We start from the raw sequence: 15,256 nt of genomic DNA, 5'->3' as shown, positions 1-15,256 counted from the left end.
ATGCATAGCTACCTGGAACTGGACTCTGAATAAAACAGAGCTCTTGCAAAGAGCAGAAGCACTGAGTGATCACTGAACACCGCGTAGGGCATGATGCAGCCTCCTTGGGCAGCATGGAGCGCTTCTTAGCAGGAGGAAGTTCCCTGTGATGAGCTGATATTCCACTGGTGCTCGTCTGGCTGTCCATGCTGTCAGTTCCTGGAGGTGCACTGTTGGGGGCTATGAGGCAAAAGTCTGTGGAATCTGGAACGTGGTGTCCCAATAGAACCTATTTCCAGGAAGAGCCAAAGCAAAATACTAAGTCCAAACATGCCCAGGCTTTGGGGAGGTTCAGATTGAGATCCAAATCTGGGTCAGAACTTGACAGCTCTGGGCCCATTTCTAATTATTGTCACTTTGGTGGCCTCTCTGCCAAGTGGTAGCAGATGTCTGGGACCTGCAGATCGGTTTCTTGTGAGAGAAGAAATCAGTGATGTAATTCTGGGTATTTTCTTAAGACATGTCTATGAAGACGTACCTGAGATAGTTTTAATATGGCTACATTGGGTACCAGCACAGTGAAGTCGCAGCAGCAACTGCTTCAGCATGAGCTACCTACCCGAGTAATTACCTAGGGTCCCAGGCAGGCTTGTACTACTGCGGCTTCACTGCTCAGGCACTCGAGGTAACTAGATTAAAGCTAGCTCAGGTACATCTACTCGAGCTGCAGTCACACCCTGCGATTGCAGTACAGACATACCCATTGGGTAGCTTGTTTCTTTGTACTGTCTACACCAGTCCTGGAACAGAGGTGCTCACAAACAGCACACAGTATGGAAAAGAGAACCCCAATCTGGAAAAAGCTGGGAGCCAGATCTAGCCCAACTCCTGCCCAATGCCGCATCCTCCAGTGCTTCATCCAGGCTGTTGTTGTTATAATTATTATGGTAATCATCACTTTCTTCTTCTAAGAGCTGCATCACAGTCACAGCTTGCACAACAGAGCATCTCCCATGAGGTGCATATCCTAAAACAAATGACATCCCTTGATCCTACCTTCAAGTCCTTGCAGATTAATAATTACCCATCCGCTTCTGTGTCCTTGCAGATTAACAATGAGCGTCTCTACCTGCCCTTGAAGCTGGGCCAAGGGAAGGTGAACATCTTTGCCTTTGGCTTCCACATCGTGGTGGAGACCGACTTTGGGCTGAAGGTGGTGTATGACTGGAAGACCTTCCTCTCCGTCACCGTCCCGCGAAGCCTCCAGAACAACACCTATGGCCTCTGCGGCCGCTACAATGGCAATCCTGGTGATGAACTGGAGACCTCCAGCGGGCTGGTGGCCTCCAACATCAATGACTTCGGCCAGAGCTGGGTGAAGCGGGACACTTTTTGTCAGGTGGGCTGTGGTGACAGGTGCCCCACTTGCAGTAAGGTGGAAGGGTTCTGGAAACCCCAGCAGCTGTGCAGCCTAATTCCCAGCAAAAGCAGCGTCTTCGCCAAGTGCCATAGCAAAGTCAACCCCGGCTTCTTCTACAAGAACTGCCTGTTTGATACCTGCATTGACGGAGGAGCTGTCCAAACCGCCTGCAGCTGGCTGCAGAATTACGCCAGCACCTGCCAAACCCAGGGAATAGCCATCACCGGCTGGAGGAACTTCACCTCGTGCTGTGAGCAGAACCTTTTCCTTCTACCTTTGCCCCTGTAAATTACTTGGATGATCGTCTGCTTTCGGACCAGGTCCTCAGCTGGTGTCGCTCCACCGACTTCAATAGCAATTGCAGCAAAGGGTCTGTCTTTGTGTGTGCAAAACCTAAAGCGTCCCTCGCCAAAGAGAGGGGGACAATAGGAGGAGAAAATGGCAATGCAGAGTAGAGGGAGCTAGATTCAAATCCAGTCCAGTGGCTGTCACTGGTGCCATCCGATGGCTCTTCTGGGTGACTGGCATGAGATGAATTTAGTGGCCTTGGCCCAGTTCCTAGTGGGCAAGTGTCTGCACCACAAAACCACCGCTACTACTGGTGCTAATTGACCACCTGGCTGGCCACCTTGGCGACAGGCGCTGGATGGGCTATGGAGACTGAGCTAGTTCTCAGTGGTCCCTGCAGAGCAGTGCCCTTACCCGTGCATAATTAGAGGAACTCGGTCTCCCAGACTGTCAGCCTGGCATTTTCCACTAGCACCCCAAGTCTGGTGACCAGGCGAGGGAATCGGAGTTCAGGTCCCAGCCAAGCAGCGTAGGTAATCTCCGTAGCAGCTACATGGAGCAGCAGCAGCATTGTAGACACCTCTATGGAGGGATGAGCCTCGTGAGACAGTGTTGCCCAGTGGATAGGGCACAGAACTGGGAGCCAGGACACCTGAGTTCTGTTTCCAACTCTGTCACTGCCCTGCTGTGGGACCTTGGGCAGGTCATTGAACCTCCTTGTGTAGAACAGGAACTAGGGTAGCCTAGTGTTGTGGAATGTTCTGAGATGCATGGCCGGAAAGCACTATGCAAACGTTATTGTTCTTGATGATGAGTATGATTGCCGTGATGTCTGGCTTTCGTGGGGGGAGGTGGTGAATATGGGGGCGAGGAATCCTTGACACTCCGGGGATTCCTAAGGAGAAGAACCAAGGTTAGGCCCCATAATAATGACAAAACCAAAAATAATGGATTAAAAATGATACCGATGATAAGAGACAGGGAAGAAAAATAGCTCAACTGATAACTCAGCATGAAAGAGATGTGTACCAGAGTCCCGGGAGATTATCGCTCGTGTCAACAGATTCATAAAGGAAATGGAGCTGCAGGAGGATGAATTATGGGGCAGTCACTAAATCTGAAGGTTTCCTAAGCACTTAGCAGGAAACAAGTTTGTCTCCGGGTATTTCTCCAGGCTTGTTCAAAAACCCTGGGCCTGGGAGGTGTAACGGTCAGGAGGGATATTGTTTGTATTGTATGCAAATCTACTCCGGTGCTAGGATTGGTGGCATGCCATGGTTGATGCTAGGAGGTTTCTAGCTTGGTCTCCCCAATCTGGATGAGAACAGGGATTTTATTTCTCTGAGAACTGAGTTAGCCGTGTGGTGCTACAATCCACCCCTCATTGGATTAAGCCCTGTCTACACTTTAAATACAACCACGAGAAGTGATACTAAATCCAGTTTCAAACAGAGGCCCCACTTCTGCAATCCAGCGCTTGCAGAGCCCCAGTGAAGCCTTTGGGTTTGATACAAAAGCATCTGCCTGCGTGGATCCAATTGCAGCATTGGGGCCATGATTCCAACATGCACTGCACACTAGAACTTCACTGTGTTTTGCAAAAAAGCTAAAGCCCGGGTCAAACAAAGACTTTAAAGCAGACATCTCCTGAGTAAGGTCCAGTCGGCACTACAGATCCGAGCCATGATTGTAAATGGGTTAGCAGGCAAGTGAGTTGTAACCAGATTCCTCAACGTGACTGATTTGTAGACAGGCTGTTGGTTTGCGTTCCTCCCCGCTCAGCAGAGGAGCCGTGCAAGAGCCCAGGCATGGGCCAGCTCCCGAGCCAGCCGAAAGCACAACACATCTTTCAACCGTGTTCTGTGTGGGCGTGCGCTGTGCCAGCAGCCTGTTGTGTGATCACCACATTACAAAGCCTGCAGATGGGCCTTGTAGCGTGGTTTAACAACAGGGATCTCACACACAGGGCGTGTGCACTTCAAGGGGAGCTGCAGGGGCTCAGCTCCATTTGGAAACCAGTCCCCCCAGGCTAGAACTGTCTAACTGGCTAAGCACAGTGATTCCAATGTATTGGGGGCAGGGCTTGAGATCCTGTCCATGTTATAAAGACAGCTGTCAGGGAACCCGTTTACAACACGGTTGCACCCCAACAAAATCAGAGCATGGCTCTAGTGGCAAAGGAGCCTGGCTGAGTTTTAATGTCGTCTCTGGACCCTGCTAAAATCTTGGCTAGTCAAGTGCTTCAGCACAGCCTGGGGGTGTGTTTAGGTTCTCCTCTGCCCTGCCCAATGGATCTATGGAGTAAGTATGGCTTGGGACTCAGAAGATGGGGATTCAATTCCTGGCTCTGCCTCAGACTGTGTGTGACCCTGGGCACGTCTCTTACTCTCTGTGTGCCTCAGTTTCACCAGTGTAAAAAGGGGATGATACTGTCCTCAGGAGTGCTGTGAGGATAAATACATTAATGATTGTGAGGTGCTCAGATACCATCCCAAGGGAGGGGGTGGTAAGTGCCTGTATACATAGGTGGTGCTTTTATTGCACCAGGGGCACAAGTGTTTTGTAGCTGGCTCCCTCTATACAGCTGTACTTGTAATGTAGAAGTAGCACACTGGCACAGTGTGTCATGTTCCCCTCTCTAGTGGTTGGGCCAATTGATAACAGCCTACTACTGCTGCTTGCTAATGGAGCTACTCCTTTAGCTCAAGTGGTTGATGATCTATGCTGAAAGTCCTCGGTTTAAACCCTGTAGACAACCCACAAAGAGCATAACTGAATAGTCAGGAGCCACATAGTTTAAAGCACCTTGCACCTCGTAGCAAATCCAGGGAGGGGAAGGGTTAACTCCAAAGTTCAAAAGAGAGCAGCTATTCTTCATTTGTTAAATAAGAATTTGATTAGTTATATAGGAGGGGAAGATTATGTGTTTGTTCTAATGATGCTGCCTGCTATTGTCAATAAGATTACAATGCATTGTTCAATTAAACTCCCTCATAAATGGAGCTGCAAACCTCTGCGGCAGACAGACCATCCGGCAAATCAGACAAAAAGTAATTTTCATCACTAACAAGATTTAAAATTAAATTTGGTTTATTCTTCTTTCTAGTCGCAAAGTCATGACTTAAAACGTAATGCTCCCGAGTCAGAGGGACTTGCTCCTGGGGGCTGGAGCTAGGTACCGCGTGAGCCTGGGCTGGCTTTCATTCTATATCGGTGAACTGAACAGAGCAGAAGGCGTGCTGCATAGCTGAGGGAATAGGTGAAGGGAGAGAAGTAGTGTAGTCTAGTGATAAGGTGCTGGACTGGCCCTCAGGAGCCCTGGGTTCTAGTCCAGGTTCTGGGCTGTTGTGAGAGTTTGGGCTAGTCACCTTGCCTCTCTGGCCATCTGTTTCCCCTCCTCTTCTTCTGTCTTATATTTTAAGATTGTAAGGCCTTCAGGGCAGGGACTGGTTCATAGCGTATGTATCGTGCTTTGCCCAATGGAGCCCTGATCTTGGTGGTGGCTTCTGGGCACCACTAGAGTCCAGAGAAGCATAGCGAAGGAGGAGGAGGAGAAGAAGGTGGTACATTAAGTGAGGGTGCTTTGCTTGCTGCTCGCTTGCTTGGCTGAGAATACAATGGTATAGTAGTTCTGCTAACGGTCTTCAGTCATAGCCAGCAACAACCTTATGCATCTTTCTTGGGCAAAGACCACTGGCCATTCAAGATGGATTCTGTGCTGTGCAGAGATGGGGGCTAAGGATGGGAGGCCAACCATACCTATTCTGAGATTTGAACTTGGCCCTCTAGAGGTGAAAGACTAAGGCACAGGCCGACCACACCTCCCCAACCCCAACCCCATCAGTGAAGCCTTAGGGGATTTCGTGTTAAAATGGAAACGTTTTAAGTGTGGCTCACAATAACCCAGGACCATGCCGATCATCTTACATTAATGCAACAGCTTCCATCCCAAATGAACTAGCTAATCTAATATCGGGATGATTTCGCCCAGCAGTAAAATACAGCCTTTTCTAGGGTGGAATATAAATTGCAGCTTAACAGAGCAGAGCAGCACAGTCCCTTGGTTTTAGCAAGTGAGGATGAACCACTGTATCCAAACTCAATGCCTGAGGAATTTAGACAAAATTGGCTCAGGGCACTGGGGTACCAGTCACTGATATTCTAAAAAATACCAAGATCTTAAATGACTAGCTGTCTGGGTACTCTTCCTTGCCTAGATCAACTTCCTCCTCTGTGCCTCAATTTACCCAGCAGTAACTTTGGGATAAATGTGCCTTACCTGGAGGGATGAACCGTAATCACTGCCTGCAAGGTGCTTTGCGATCTTTGGATGTGCCCATTGGCCGACCTCTGAGTCTTGCTCCTCTTTAGCACTTGGAGTTGGGGGGGCTGGATAGCTGAGGGAATCTGTGTATCAGCCTTTCACCTCTGCAAACCTGGACTGTAGCTTTTCCTCCCCGTCAAGGGGCATGCGAATACCTGCCATTTCACCCTATAGCTTAGTATTCACACTACTAGAGTTAAGCTTACTGGACTGTGCCATTGTGGGGTAGGGGTGGGGGTGGCTGTTAATTCACGGGTTGACTACCCGTTTTCTCCTGCCCGCTAAGCCCTGTCCCTTGCATTCCAGCTGTCAGCTGTCCCCCCAACAGTCACTACGAGAGCTGTGTGACTGTGTGCCAGCCCCGCTGTGCTGCCATCCGGCTGAAAAGCGACTGTAACCATTACTGCGTGGAAGGGTGCCAGTGTGACCCTGGTTACGTCCTGAACGGCAAGAGCTGCATCCTTCCCCACAACTGCGGCTGCTACTTAGATGGCAAATATTATGAGGTAGGATCGTCCCCTTCTTCCCTCATCTTCCACCTTCCCTCTTTTCTTTCCTCCTTTTTCTGTCCGGCCGGGTGTGTGCTGAGTTGTTTTTTCCCCCCGCTGATGTAGCTACATAAGGTTAGATGTGCTGCACTGGTGTAAAAAAAGTGAATTGTATCAGTGGGGTGTACCCCTGTGCAAATCCCTTTTTACACTAGTGCCGTGCATCCACACTGGGGGTTCATACCCACGCAGCTACTCTGTGCCCGTGCAGAAACAACCCACAGCCAGCTTTCCATTTACCCTACACCTTGCCTCGTAACAATAGACGTGTGAACATGCCGGTGCGGGCTTCAGGATGGGCTAGCAACCGTAGCGTACGCCAGCCAGAGAGCCTGGGTATGGACGTTGCTTGCTAGCCTGTGTTAAAGCCTGTGCTACCTTGTTTCCACTATTATTGATACCAATGCTAGCTAGGTTAAAGCCACAGTGTGGATGCAGTCACACCTTCACTTGTAGTGTAGATATGCCCCAAATCTCTTCTGAAAGCGGCCTAAGGCACTGAGGCTACCAGACCCTGTAGTTCTAAAAAGTACCAAGATCTTAAATGACCACGCATCTGGGTTCTATTTTGAAAACATTACCCTCGGCCAGACCAATGTTCCCTCTAAATTTTCTTTGTTCTGTGTGGGCTGCAGACTCCACTGAGCACTCCATTTTTGTCCTTGGGCAAGCTCACACTTTTTTTTTTTTTTTTTTTTGGTCTCACACTATATGGCATTGAAAAGTGTCAGGTGTTTGTAAAGTGACGTGTCAGTAATGGATATACACACGGTCACACATGCACGTGTAGCAGTGGGTTGAGAACCTACCAACTCGCCAGAGTTTTGGAAAACAAAGTTAGAAAACCAGGAAAGCAAGAGCCATGCCTTTTTCCCCCATGAGACCTACACACACCCCTCCCAGGAACCTCAGCCCTTGAGGGGGAGCCCCCACCAGCCCCTCCCAGGAGCTCCTCCCATCCTGCTCCTTATACCCCCGCTGGCTCGAGGCTTCTTTGGGAGAAGGGATTTTAGGGTCTCTCCCTCTCTGTCCCTCAGCCAGCCCTGCTCTCACTTCTGACTCCGGGGTCTCCAGGAAGGAGTTGCTGTTGCAGCCCAGAGCAGGCAGGAGTGCATGAACTGAGATGGTGGCACAGGTTCTCCCTCCCCCCGTTCCTCCCACTGGACAGGGCTGCCAGGGGCTCGTTTCAGCCCTGGCAGCCTGCAAGCAGCAGGGATCGGCATCTCCACAGCTGGCTCCGTGAACCCTGGAATGGGACTGTGAAGAGCCTCTCCCTCCGCCCACCTAAATGGTGCTTCTGCCCCTCCCCAGTCCACGCTCCTTACTCTTCCCTGCTGGCTCAAGGCTTCCTATGGCACCAAGAGTTGCTGCCCTGGATTCCCGCAGGAAGGCCTGGCAGACTGAGCAGGACCTCTGCTGGGGTCTCCAAAGCCCCTGCCTCTTTCACTCTTCTCCTTACCTCTCCGCCCTGCTGGTCTCCGGTGCCAAGCAGAGCAGCTGCGGGTTATGGCAGGTTGAAGGCCTGGGTGCTGCCTGAGCTCCCGGCCACACGAGAGGTGCGGTAGCTACCAGATTGCTGTGCGGCGGCACCTGCGCGCAGCTGAAAGGGACCGTTGGGTCTGATGCCACTTCACGCCACGCTGCAGAAGTAAAGGGAAGTCAGTGTAATTTCCACTCACTTCAAGACCCCTTTATGCTGCTATCGTGGTGTAAAGGGGCCACAATGCGAATGAGAATCAGTCCCACTGTGCCTATAAGTCCTGCCTTCCCCTCCTTTGTTTCTGGATAGGCGCCTTGTGTTTTTCCTATGCGTCCGCTGCTCTTAGCTAACAGCTTCTGGGAAGATGGCTGTATTGCATCTAAATGAGGGTGTCTTCAAGGAGCTCTCCTCATCTATATTCCGCCAAGCAGCAAAAAAAACCCAACAATAACAAAATTTGTAAACTTTGAGGTGCGCACAGTGCAGATTATGCAGTTTTTCTTCCCTGAGCTGCCAATTGGATACTAAATGGTCCCTAAATAAGAACAAAACAGAGATGGAGAATGGAAACACTCTCCATTTGCTATGGTTTCTTCTGCCCCTTGTTGCCTTCTAATTGGACAGGCCTCCAATAAACTTTGGATGTAAAGATGGGAATTCTATTCTGCGCTCTGCTACTGGCTCTGTGGGACAGTGAAATCTTCCTGGAGGATAATTTGTGGGTCCATTTAACAGTTTCTCTCCTCTGTTAGCTGCACCGCTGTGAAGCAGGAATGCAGAGTATGTTTCCCTGCCGTTATCTGGAAACCGATACCAGCATAATTAATAACCTTAATGTATTTAGCCATATAGTTCGTCAGGTTATGTAATATTCATCAGCTTAATCCTTGTAATGGAACGACAAATTCTTAATAATGAGACTGAAACTTAGTCTAGCTCGCAGTAAAAATACAACACAATGAAACTTTAATTCGCCTAGCAGCATTTGCATGAATCAGTGGGGCTGACTTCTCCCTTCTGTACACCCATACAATGCCACTGGCTTCAGTGGATTTACTCCTAATTCACCCGGGTGTAAGTGAGAGGAGGGAATCAGGCTCCCCGAATCTCATAATGGATTTTACAGGGTTAAAACCATAAAGAGCAGAGGAAAGAGAAGAATCAAGAGGGAGGCGAGAGATGTGGAATCCGAAAGATGAAGTGGAGAGATCGGAGAAGGCTGTTCTAGATTGCTGGAACTGCAGAGAAGGCTCTCGTGCCAATAGTCGAGGGTTTACTGTCGTTCGATAGCAGGATGAAACAGTTCATTGACCGAAAACCTTTGGTGTTCTCATTGTAGATGCAAAAAAAAAACAAAAAACTTTTTTGTTCTGTGTTTGTGCAGCGCCTAGCACAAAGGAGTCGTGATTCTTGACTGGGCCTTCTAGACACTACAGTAATACAAATAACAATAATAAAGTGGTGATATTAGTGCTCTTGAAAATTAATGCTGCCATGCCTAGCAGAACCTTTGTGGCATAGGCAGGGTTCAGCTGATGTCCTGCTACTAATCCACACGGCTTTTCAGTAGCTTATAACTCGTTGTTGTTATTTTAGGCTTAAATTGGGCACAGAAGTTGGTTAGCATCTCTCAAAATGCTCGGACCCAAATACTGGGCATGGAAAGCCCTCAGATGAGGGATACACAGTACTAGGAGGAGAGCTCAAATGTTGTGGGATTCCTTCCATTAATGTCAATAACTCTGTCTATCACCTCATTTCCACGATTCGGCATTTCTGCTGGAAATAATTTTCAACAGTAAGAGTTTGAGAGCCCCCCATTTACGTGGAACATGCATAACTTGGGGACTAAAATGAGGGACATTTGAGATGGGTGGACATTAGCCCCAGAGTAATTTTTTTTCCCCATTGAAAATGTCAGATCACTGAAGCTATATGTGTATGTTGTTATCTGTATGCAGTGTTGTTGTAGCCGTGTCAGTCCCAGGATATGAGAGAGACAAGGTGACTGAGTTAATATCTTTTATTGGACCACCTTCTGTTGATGAGATAGAGAAGCTTTCAAGCTAACACCGAGCTCTGTGTAAGCTTGAAAGCTTCTCTCTCTCACACCAAGAGAAGATGGTCCAATAAAAGATATTACCTCACCCACCTAGATAGGGACTTATTTAGTAGTATAGAGAAGAAATGTTCAATGAGCTGAGGGAAGGGGGACCAGGAGTCAGGACTCCTCAATTCTATTCCTCACTGCCCCTAACTTACTGAGTTTGATGATCAGGGATCGACTGGCTCAGGCGTGTCAGATGAGCGTGTATATGCTGATCTGCGTGTCTAGAGCTGGGGCGGACTCAACTGTTCAAGGCCAGGTCTAGAAACTTCTAACAGCATAGTACTGTTGGTTAGGGGCATGATTCCCCCTGCCCCCTGAAATTTTTATACCAGCAAAAACCCTAGTGTAGACACAGCTAAACTGGTAACGCACGTTGGTGCCTGCAGAAACTCCACTACCTCCACGAGGGGGATTCACACTATAACTGTTCCAGTCGACATTATCTGCTGTAGACTAGAGTGTAGTGACAAAGCTCATGTTTGAAAACGGGACTCTTCAGTCCTGGCTTTTCAAAAGTGTCACAATTCTGTCTCAATTCTTACCTTTCTAAATGCTGTGACAAAGTTCTTCCTCTATCTTGGTGGGTCCTGCGCTTATTGGCGGATTTTCTTGCCTTAGAGATTGACCATGTGGGTTGGGGAACAGCCCAGAGACCTTCTCTTCTGGGAGAACCCACAGTCCAGGTCAATTGGGAGGTTTGGGGGGAACCCAGGCCCGCCCTCTACTCCGGGTTCCAGCCCAGGGCCCTGTGGACTGCAGCTGTCTATAGTGCCTCCTGTAACAGCTGCATGACAGCTACAACTCCCTGGGCTACTTCCCTATGGCCTCCTCCAAACACCTTCCTTAGTCTCACCACAGAACCTTCCTCCTGGTGTCTGATAACACTTGTGCTCCTCAGTCCTCCAGCAGCACACCCTCTCCCTCTCACTCTCAGCTCCTTGCGCCTCTTGCTCTCAGCTCCTCACACTCTCACCACAAACTGAAGTGAGCTCCTTTTAAAACCCAGGTGCCCTGATTAGCCTGCCTTAATTGATTCTAGAAGCTTCTTCTTAATTGGTTCCAGGTGTCCTAATTAGCCTGCCTGCCTTAACTGGTTCTAGCAGGTTCCTGATTACTCTAGTGCAGCTCCTGCTCTGGTCACTCAGGGAACAGAAAACTACTCATCCAGTGACCAGTATATTTGCCCTCTACCAGACTCCTGTACCCCACTGGTCTGGGTCTGTGACAATGCTTACTATCAGCCAATTTTGCATGTACTTTTTGCAAGCTTATCTGCAATAGATTCCATCCTCTGCATGCATGGGTGATGGAATTTAGCCCAAGGCAATAGTCCACATATACAGATGATCATGCCCAAAAGTACGTGCGTGTGGGTGAAAGTTGTGGGCTCCTGGGAGGAATCCACCCTTTGAAAATCTGTCTCTAGAGTAGATTTAACGCATCTCTCGTTAAAGCAAAAAACACGGCGCGTCTGTTGTGCTCACATCATCCCAATGCAGGATGCTTCTCGAAAAGGCTGGCTTGTTTACTAGTTGTCTTCATCCGTACTCCCATGGGGGGGCTGTTTTTCTCCTTCGAAAACTGCGGTGCCTACATTCATATCAGAAGCAAAGCAAGCCCATACGTCCAATTGTTCTATGAATCTGATACAGGGGCTGAAGTCAATTTGTGTTCTGCTGGAACAGTACGAAAAGTTGGTCAACAGGATATTTATAGCCCTGCGAGCTTGAGTGAAAGAGGGGAAGGTTGCTGTGGAAACGGCAACTTCAAATTTCCTCACTTTTGCAGCTTCCAAAGGTTTCAGTGCAGTTGGATTCTTTTTATCTGTTGGTCACCCTTTTGTCTATTGAATGTTGCTGCATAGCGTTCAATTCTGCAGCTGGGCTTTTTCAAAGGGCTGGCTGATTTTATGATGATTAATCCCTGTTTTGTGCTTCTGCAAAAGGCTAATTAAATTTCAGGCTTTAGGGCATAAACTGAATCTCCTAGGGCTCTGCAAAGACTCTTGGCCCTGTGTACAATACTGTGCTATTGGCATTACAGGGTTGTTGTTTTTTCACCTTGCTCTGAAGGATCAGGTATTGGCCACTTCTCGAGGTGGGATATTGGACTGGATAGATCAATGATTTGATCTGAGATTACCACATTACTGCTAGCATGTACGTGCTACCACTGCCCTCTACTGGTTGAAGTGTTGCCAGTTCTATCCCACAGTTCAGATTAGCTGAGCCTGAGCTGTCCAAATTGACATGCTGCCACTTAACCTCCAGAGGAGATGGCAGCAGAGAGCTCCTCCAACCAGAATTCAACCGCTCTGGGTCTGACAGTTGCATTGTTGACCTACAGTGCAATCTGTGGCCACATCTCAGCTCTGCTACAGACTCCCCGGGTGATCATGGGCAAGTCATTTATCTCTCCGGGCCTCAGCTGCCCGGGTGCAAAGTGGGGATAATAATCCTTTCTTCCTCCCACCCTTTGTCAGTCCTACCTGTTTAGACTGTCAGCTCTTCAGGGCGTTGTCCCTTACTGTGTGTATGTACAGCACCTAGCACAATCCTGCATCTTGGCAGGGGGTTAGACTAGATGACCCTGGCGGTCCCTTCTAACCCTATGGGTCTATGATTCTATAACGGGGCCCTGATCGCAGCTGGACCCCCTGGGCATTACCATACACTACTGCGAATCAGACCTATCTCCTTCCACAAAGTTTGGTCAGGACAGTGGGTGGGCAACTGTGCTGAGAGAGTCTACAATTTTACATGAGCCCAGAGGCTCTGGTGATGGGCTCCCGAGCTGAGCCTTACGGTTGAGCACAGTAGATTTATCCCCCCCCCCCCCCCCCCCCCCAGTAAAATGGCTTTTCCCTTCGCTTCATTCTTCAGCCCAAGCAGCTGTTCTGGAACAGCGACTGCACCCGGCGCTGCCGTTGCTTCCGCCGCAACCTCATCCAGTGCGACCCGCGGCAGTGCAAGTCAGACGAGGAGTGCGCCCTCCGCAACGGCGTCCGCGGCTGCTTCAGCACCAAGAGCTCCTACTGCCTGGCGGCGGGCGGCGGGGTCTTCCGCACCTTCGACGGTGCCTTCCTCCACTTCCCGGCCAACTGCGCCTTCGTCCTCTCCACCATCTGCCAGAAGCTCCCCGACTTCTCCTTCCAGCTGATCATCAACTTTGACAAGTGGTCGTCGCCCAACCTCACCGTCATCTCCCCGGTGTATTTCTACATCAACGAGGAGCAGATTCTCATCAGCGACCGGAACACCATCAAGGTAAAGCGCCGGTCGTGGGTTTCCTCTGCTCTGCCCTGAAACTCTTAGGGTCCTAGCCACTCCCCAGGGCTGGGCTACAGCTCACTGGCACAGGGAGGAGGGAAAGTATCTGGCAGGGCTGGGTTGGGATTCTCCAAAGTGGAAAAGCCAATTGCCACCCCCTCCCCGCATTAGGAACATCCCCGTCACCCCCTGGCTACACTGTCTCTGTTAGGGTGTTGTACTCAGCCCATCACCGTAGTATCTGAGCACCGGGTAACCAGCTGGCAACAGCAAAGGCTCTAGGGAAGTTCATGGCGCCTCTGGCTCATCTCCCTTTTTAGGTTCTAGGAAGCTCTGCTTGGGGGAGGGGAAGGCGGTGGCTGGGAATGTTGTTCTCCTTAGGGCAGAAGGGAGGTAAATCAAAGGGGAAGGTTTTTGCAGCGCTTCCTCGCTGGATCTGCCTCCTGTGAAGCTGTCGTGAGTGATGGGTTTGAACACGGAGTTTGGCTATGGTTACTGATTATTTGAACTGTGGGAGCCCCGTGGGCCCAGGATCCCACTGTGGGCTAGGTGCCGAACAGACAGATGGTCTCTGTCTCAAAGAGCTGACGATCTCCGTCGAGCTGAGCTGAGTGGGTATTGGTCCTGCTTAGTGGGTGTTGGTCCTGCTTTGAGCAGGGGCTTGGACTAGATGACCTCCTGAGGTCCCTTCCAACCCTAATATTCTATGATTCCCCGTGTGACGGGCTGGCACAATCTAATGCAGATCCCAGGCACTTCTCCCTCCTAGAATGCTAGAAGACTCCAAAAGGGACAGGGAGTAGGCAGGATCCTGGCCTTGCCCCGCCTCCATTACGGAGCAGGCTGCTGGCAGGGAGGGAGAGGGGCAGCATGAAGGGATGTTCCCCATGCTGCCCACTGCGGGGACCTGTGTCTGTCAGGTTCAGTCTGTCCCTTGGCGCAGAGTGTTGAGAGGTGAGTGGCTTCAGCATTATCTCCTCCCCTTGAGTAGGTGAACGGCACCCAGGTGACCATCCCCTTCGTCACCGGGCTGGCAACCAAAATCTACAGCATGGAGGGCTTCCTGGTGATCGACACCAGCCCGGATATCCAGATCCTCTACAACGGCTTCAACATCATCAAAATCAGCATCAGCGAGCGGCTGCAGAACAAAGTGTGTGGCCTGTGCGGCAACTTCAACGGGGACCGGACCGACGATTACGTCACCCTGAGGGGGAAGCCGGTCGTCAGCAGCGTGGTGCTGGCCCAGAGCTGGAAAACCAATGGCATGCAGAAGAGGTGAGCCTGGGGCCTCGTGTGTAGCCGCGCCCGAGGTTCCTCTTGAAGTCAGTGAGTGTTCGGCCCTTGACATCAGTGGGCGCCCATGTTGTGTATCGGGAACCCATCCACAGCTTGCTGCAGGGGAACAAGCCCTGGAGGAAAAGCGCTGTAGTATTTAATAGGGAACAATAATCTGGAGTGGTGTGAACTCTGCTGTGGAATTTAATAGCGAACTCTATCTCCCTATAGAATCCCATAGGAGGGCTCAAATCACCTACAGAAATGAGATCATTTGCTCTTCATTTCTCTTGGTTTGTAGAGTAATTTCTAGAGAACCCTGCTGGTTTCACCCTCGTTAGTGGTGTTCATTTGCCTTGCCATAGCACCTGAGAGCCAGACCCCATTGTGCAAGGTGCTGTACAAATATATGACAAAAAGACAATTCCTAAACCCTATAGGATCATTTATACTAAGGCCATATCACACCACTCTGGTTGTGCAAAGGGGCCTTAACGTGGGGGTAAATTACATATACGCCCACTTTAGGTCTCCGTTACACTGCCAAAATGGGGTAAAGG

General features: G+C 49.9%; 1 protein-coding gene across 1 annotated transcript in view; it reads left to right on the top strand.

Moving 5' to 3' along the window:
* Nucleotides 1-15,256, top strand: part of TECTA (tectorin alpha) — a 57,732-nt gene that overhangs the window by 28,208 nt on the left and 14,268 nt on the right. The window contains 4 exon segments of the mRNA XM_024196674.3: nt 1,088-1,649; nt 6,318-6,517; nt 13,032-13,415; nt 14,410-14,696. Of these exon segments, the coding sequence (XP_024052442.2) occupies nt 1,088-1,649; nt 6,318-6,517; nt 13,032-13,415; nt 14,410-14,696 (1,433 nt within the window).

The sequence above is a fragment of the Terrapene carolina genome, unplaced genomic scaffold (assembly GCF_002925995.2).
Source record: "Terrapene carolina triunguis isolate 2854851 unplaced genomic scaffold, T_m_triunguis-2.0 Scaffold374, whole genome shotgun sequence".
Taxonomy (NCBI): Eukaryota; Metazoa; Chordata; order Testudines; family Emydidae; genus Terrapene; species Terrapene triunguis.
The sequence above is the reverse complement of the archived record's forward strand: the minus strand, read 5'-3'. Positions and strand labels throughout refer to the sequence as shown.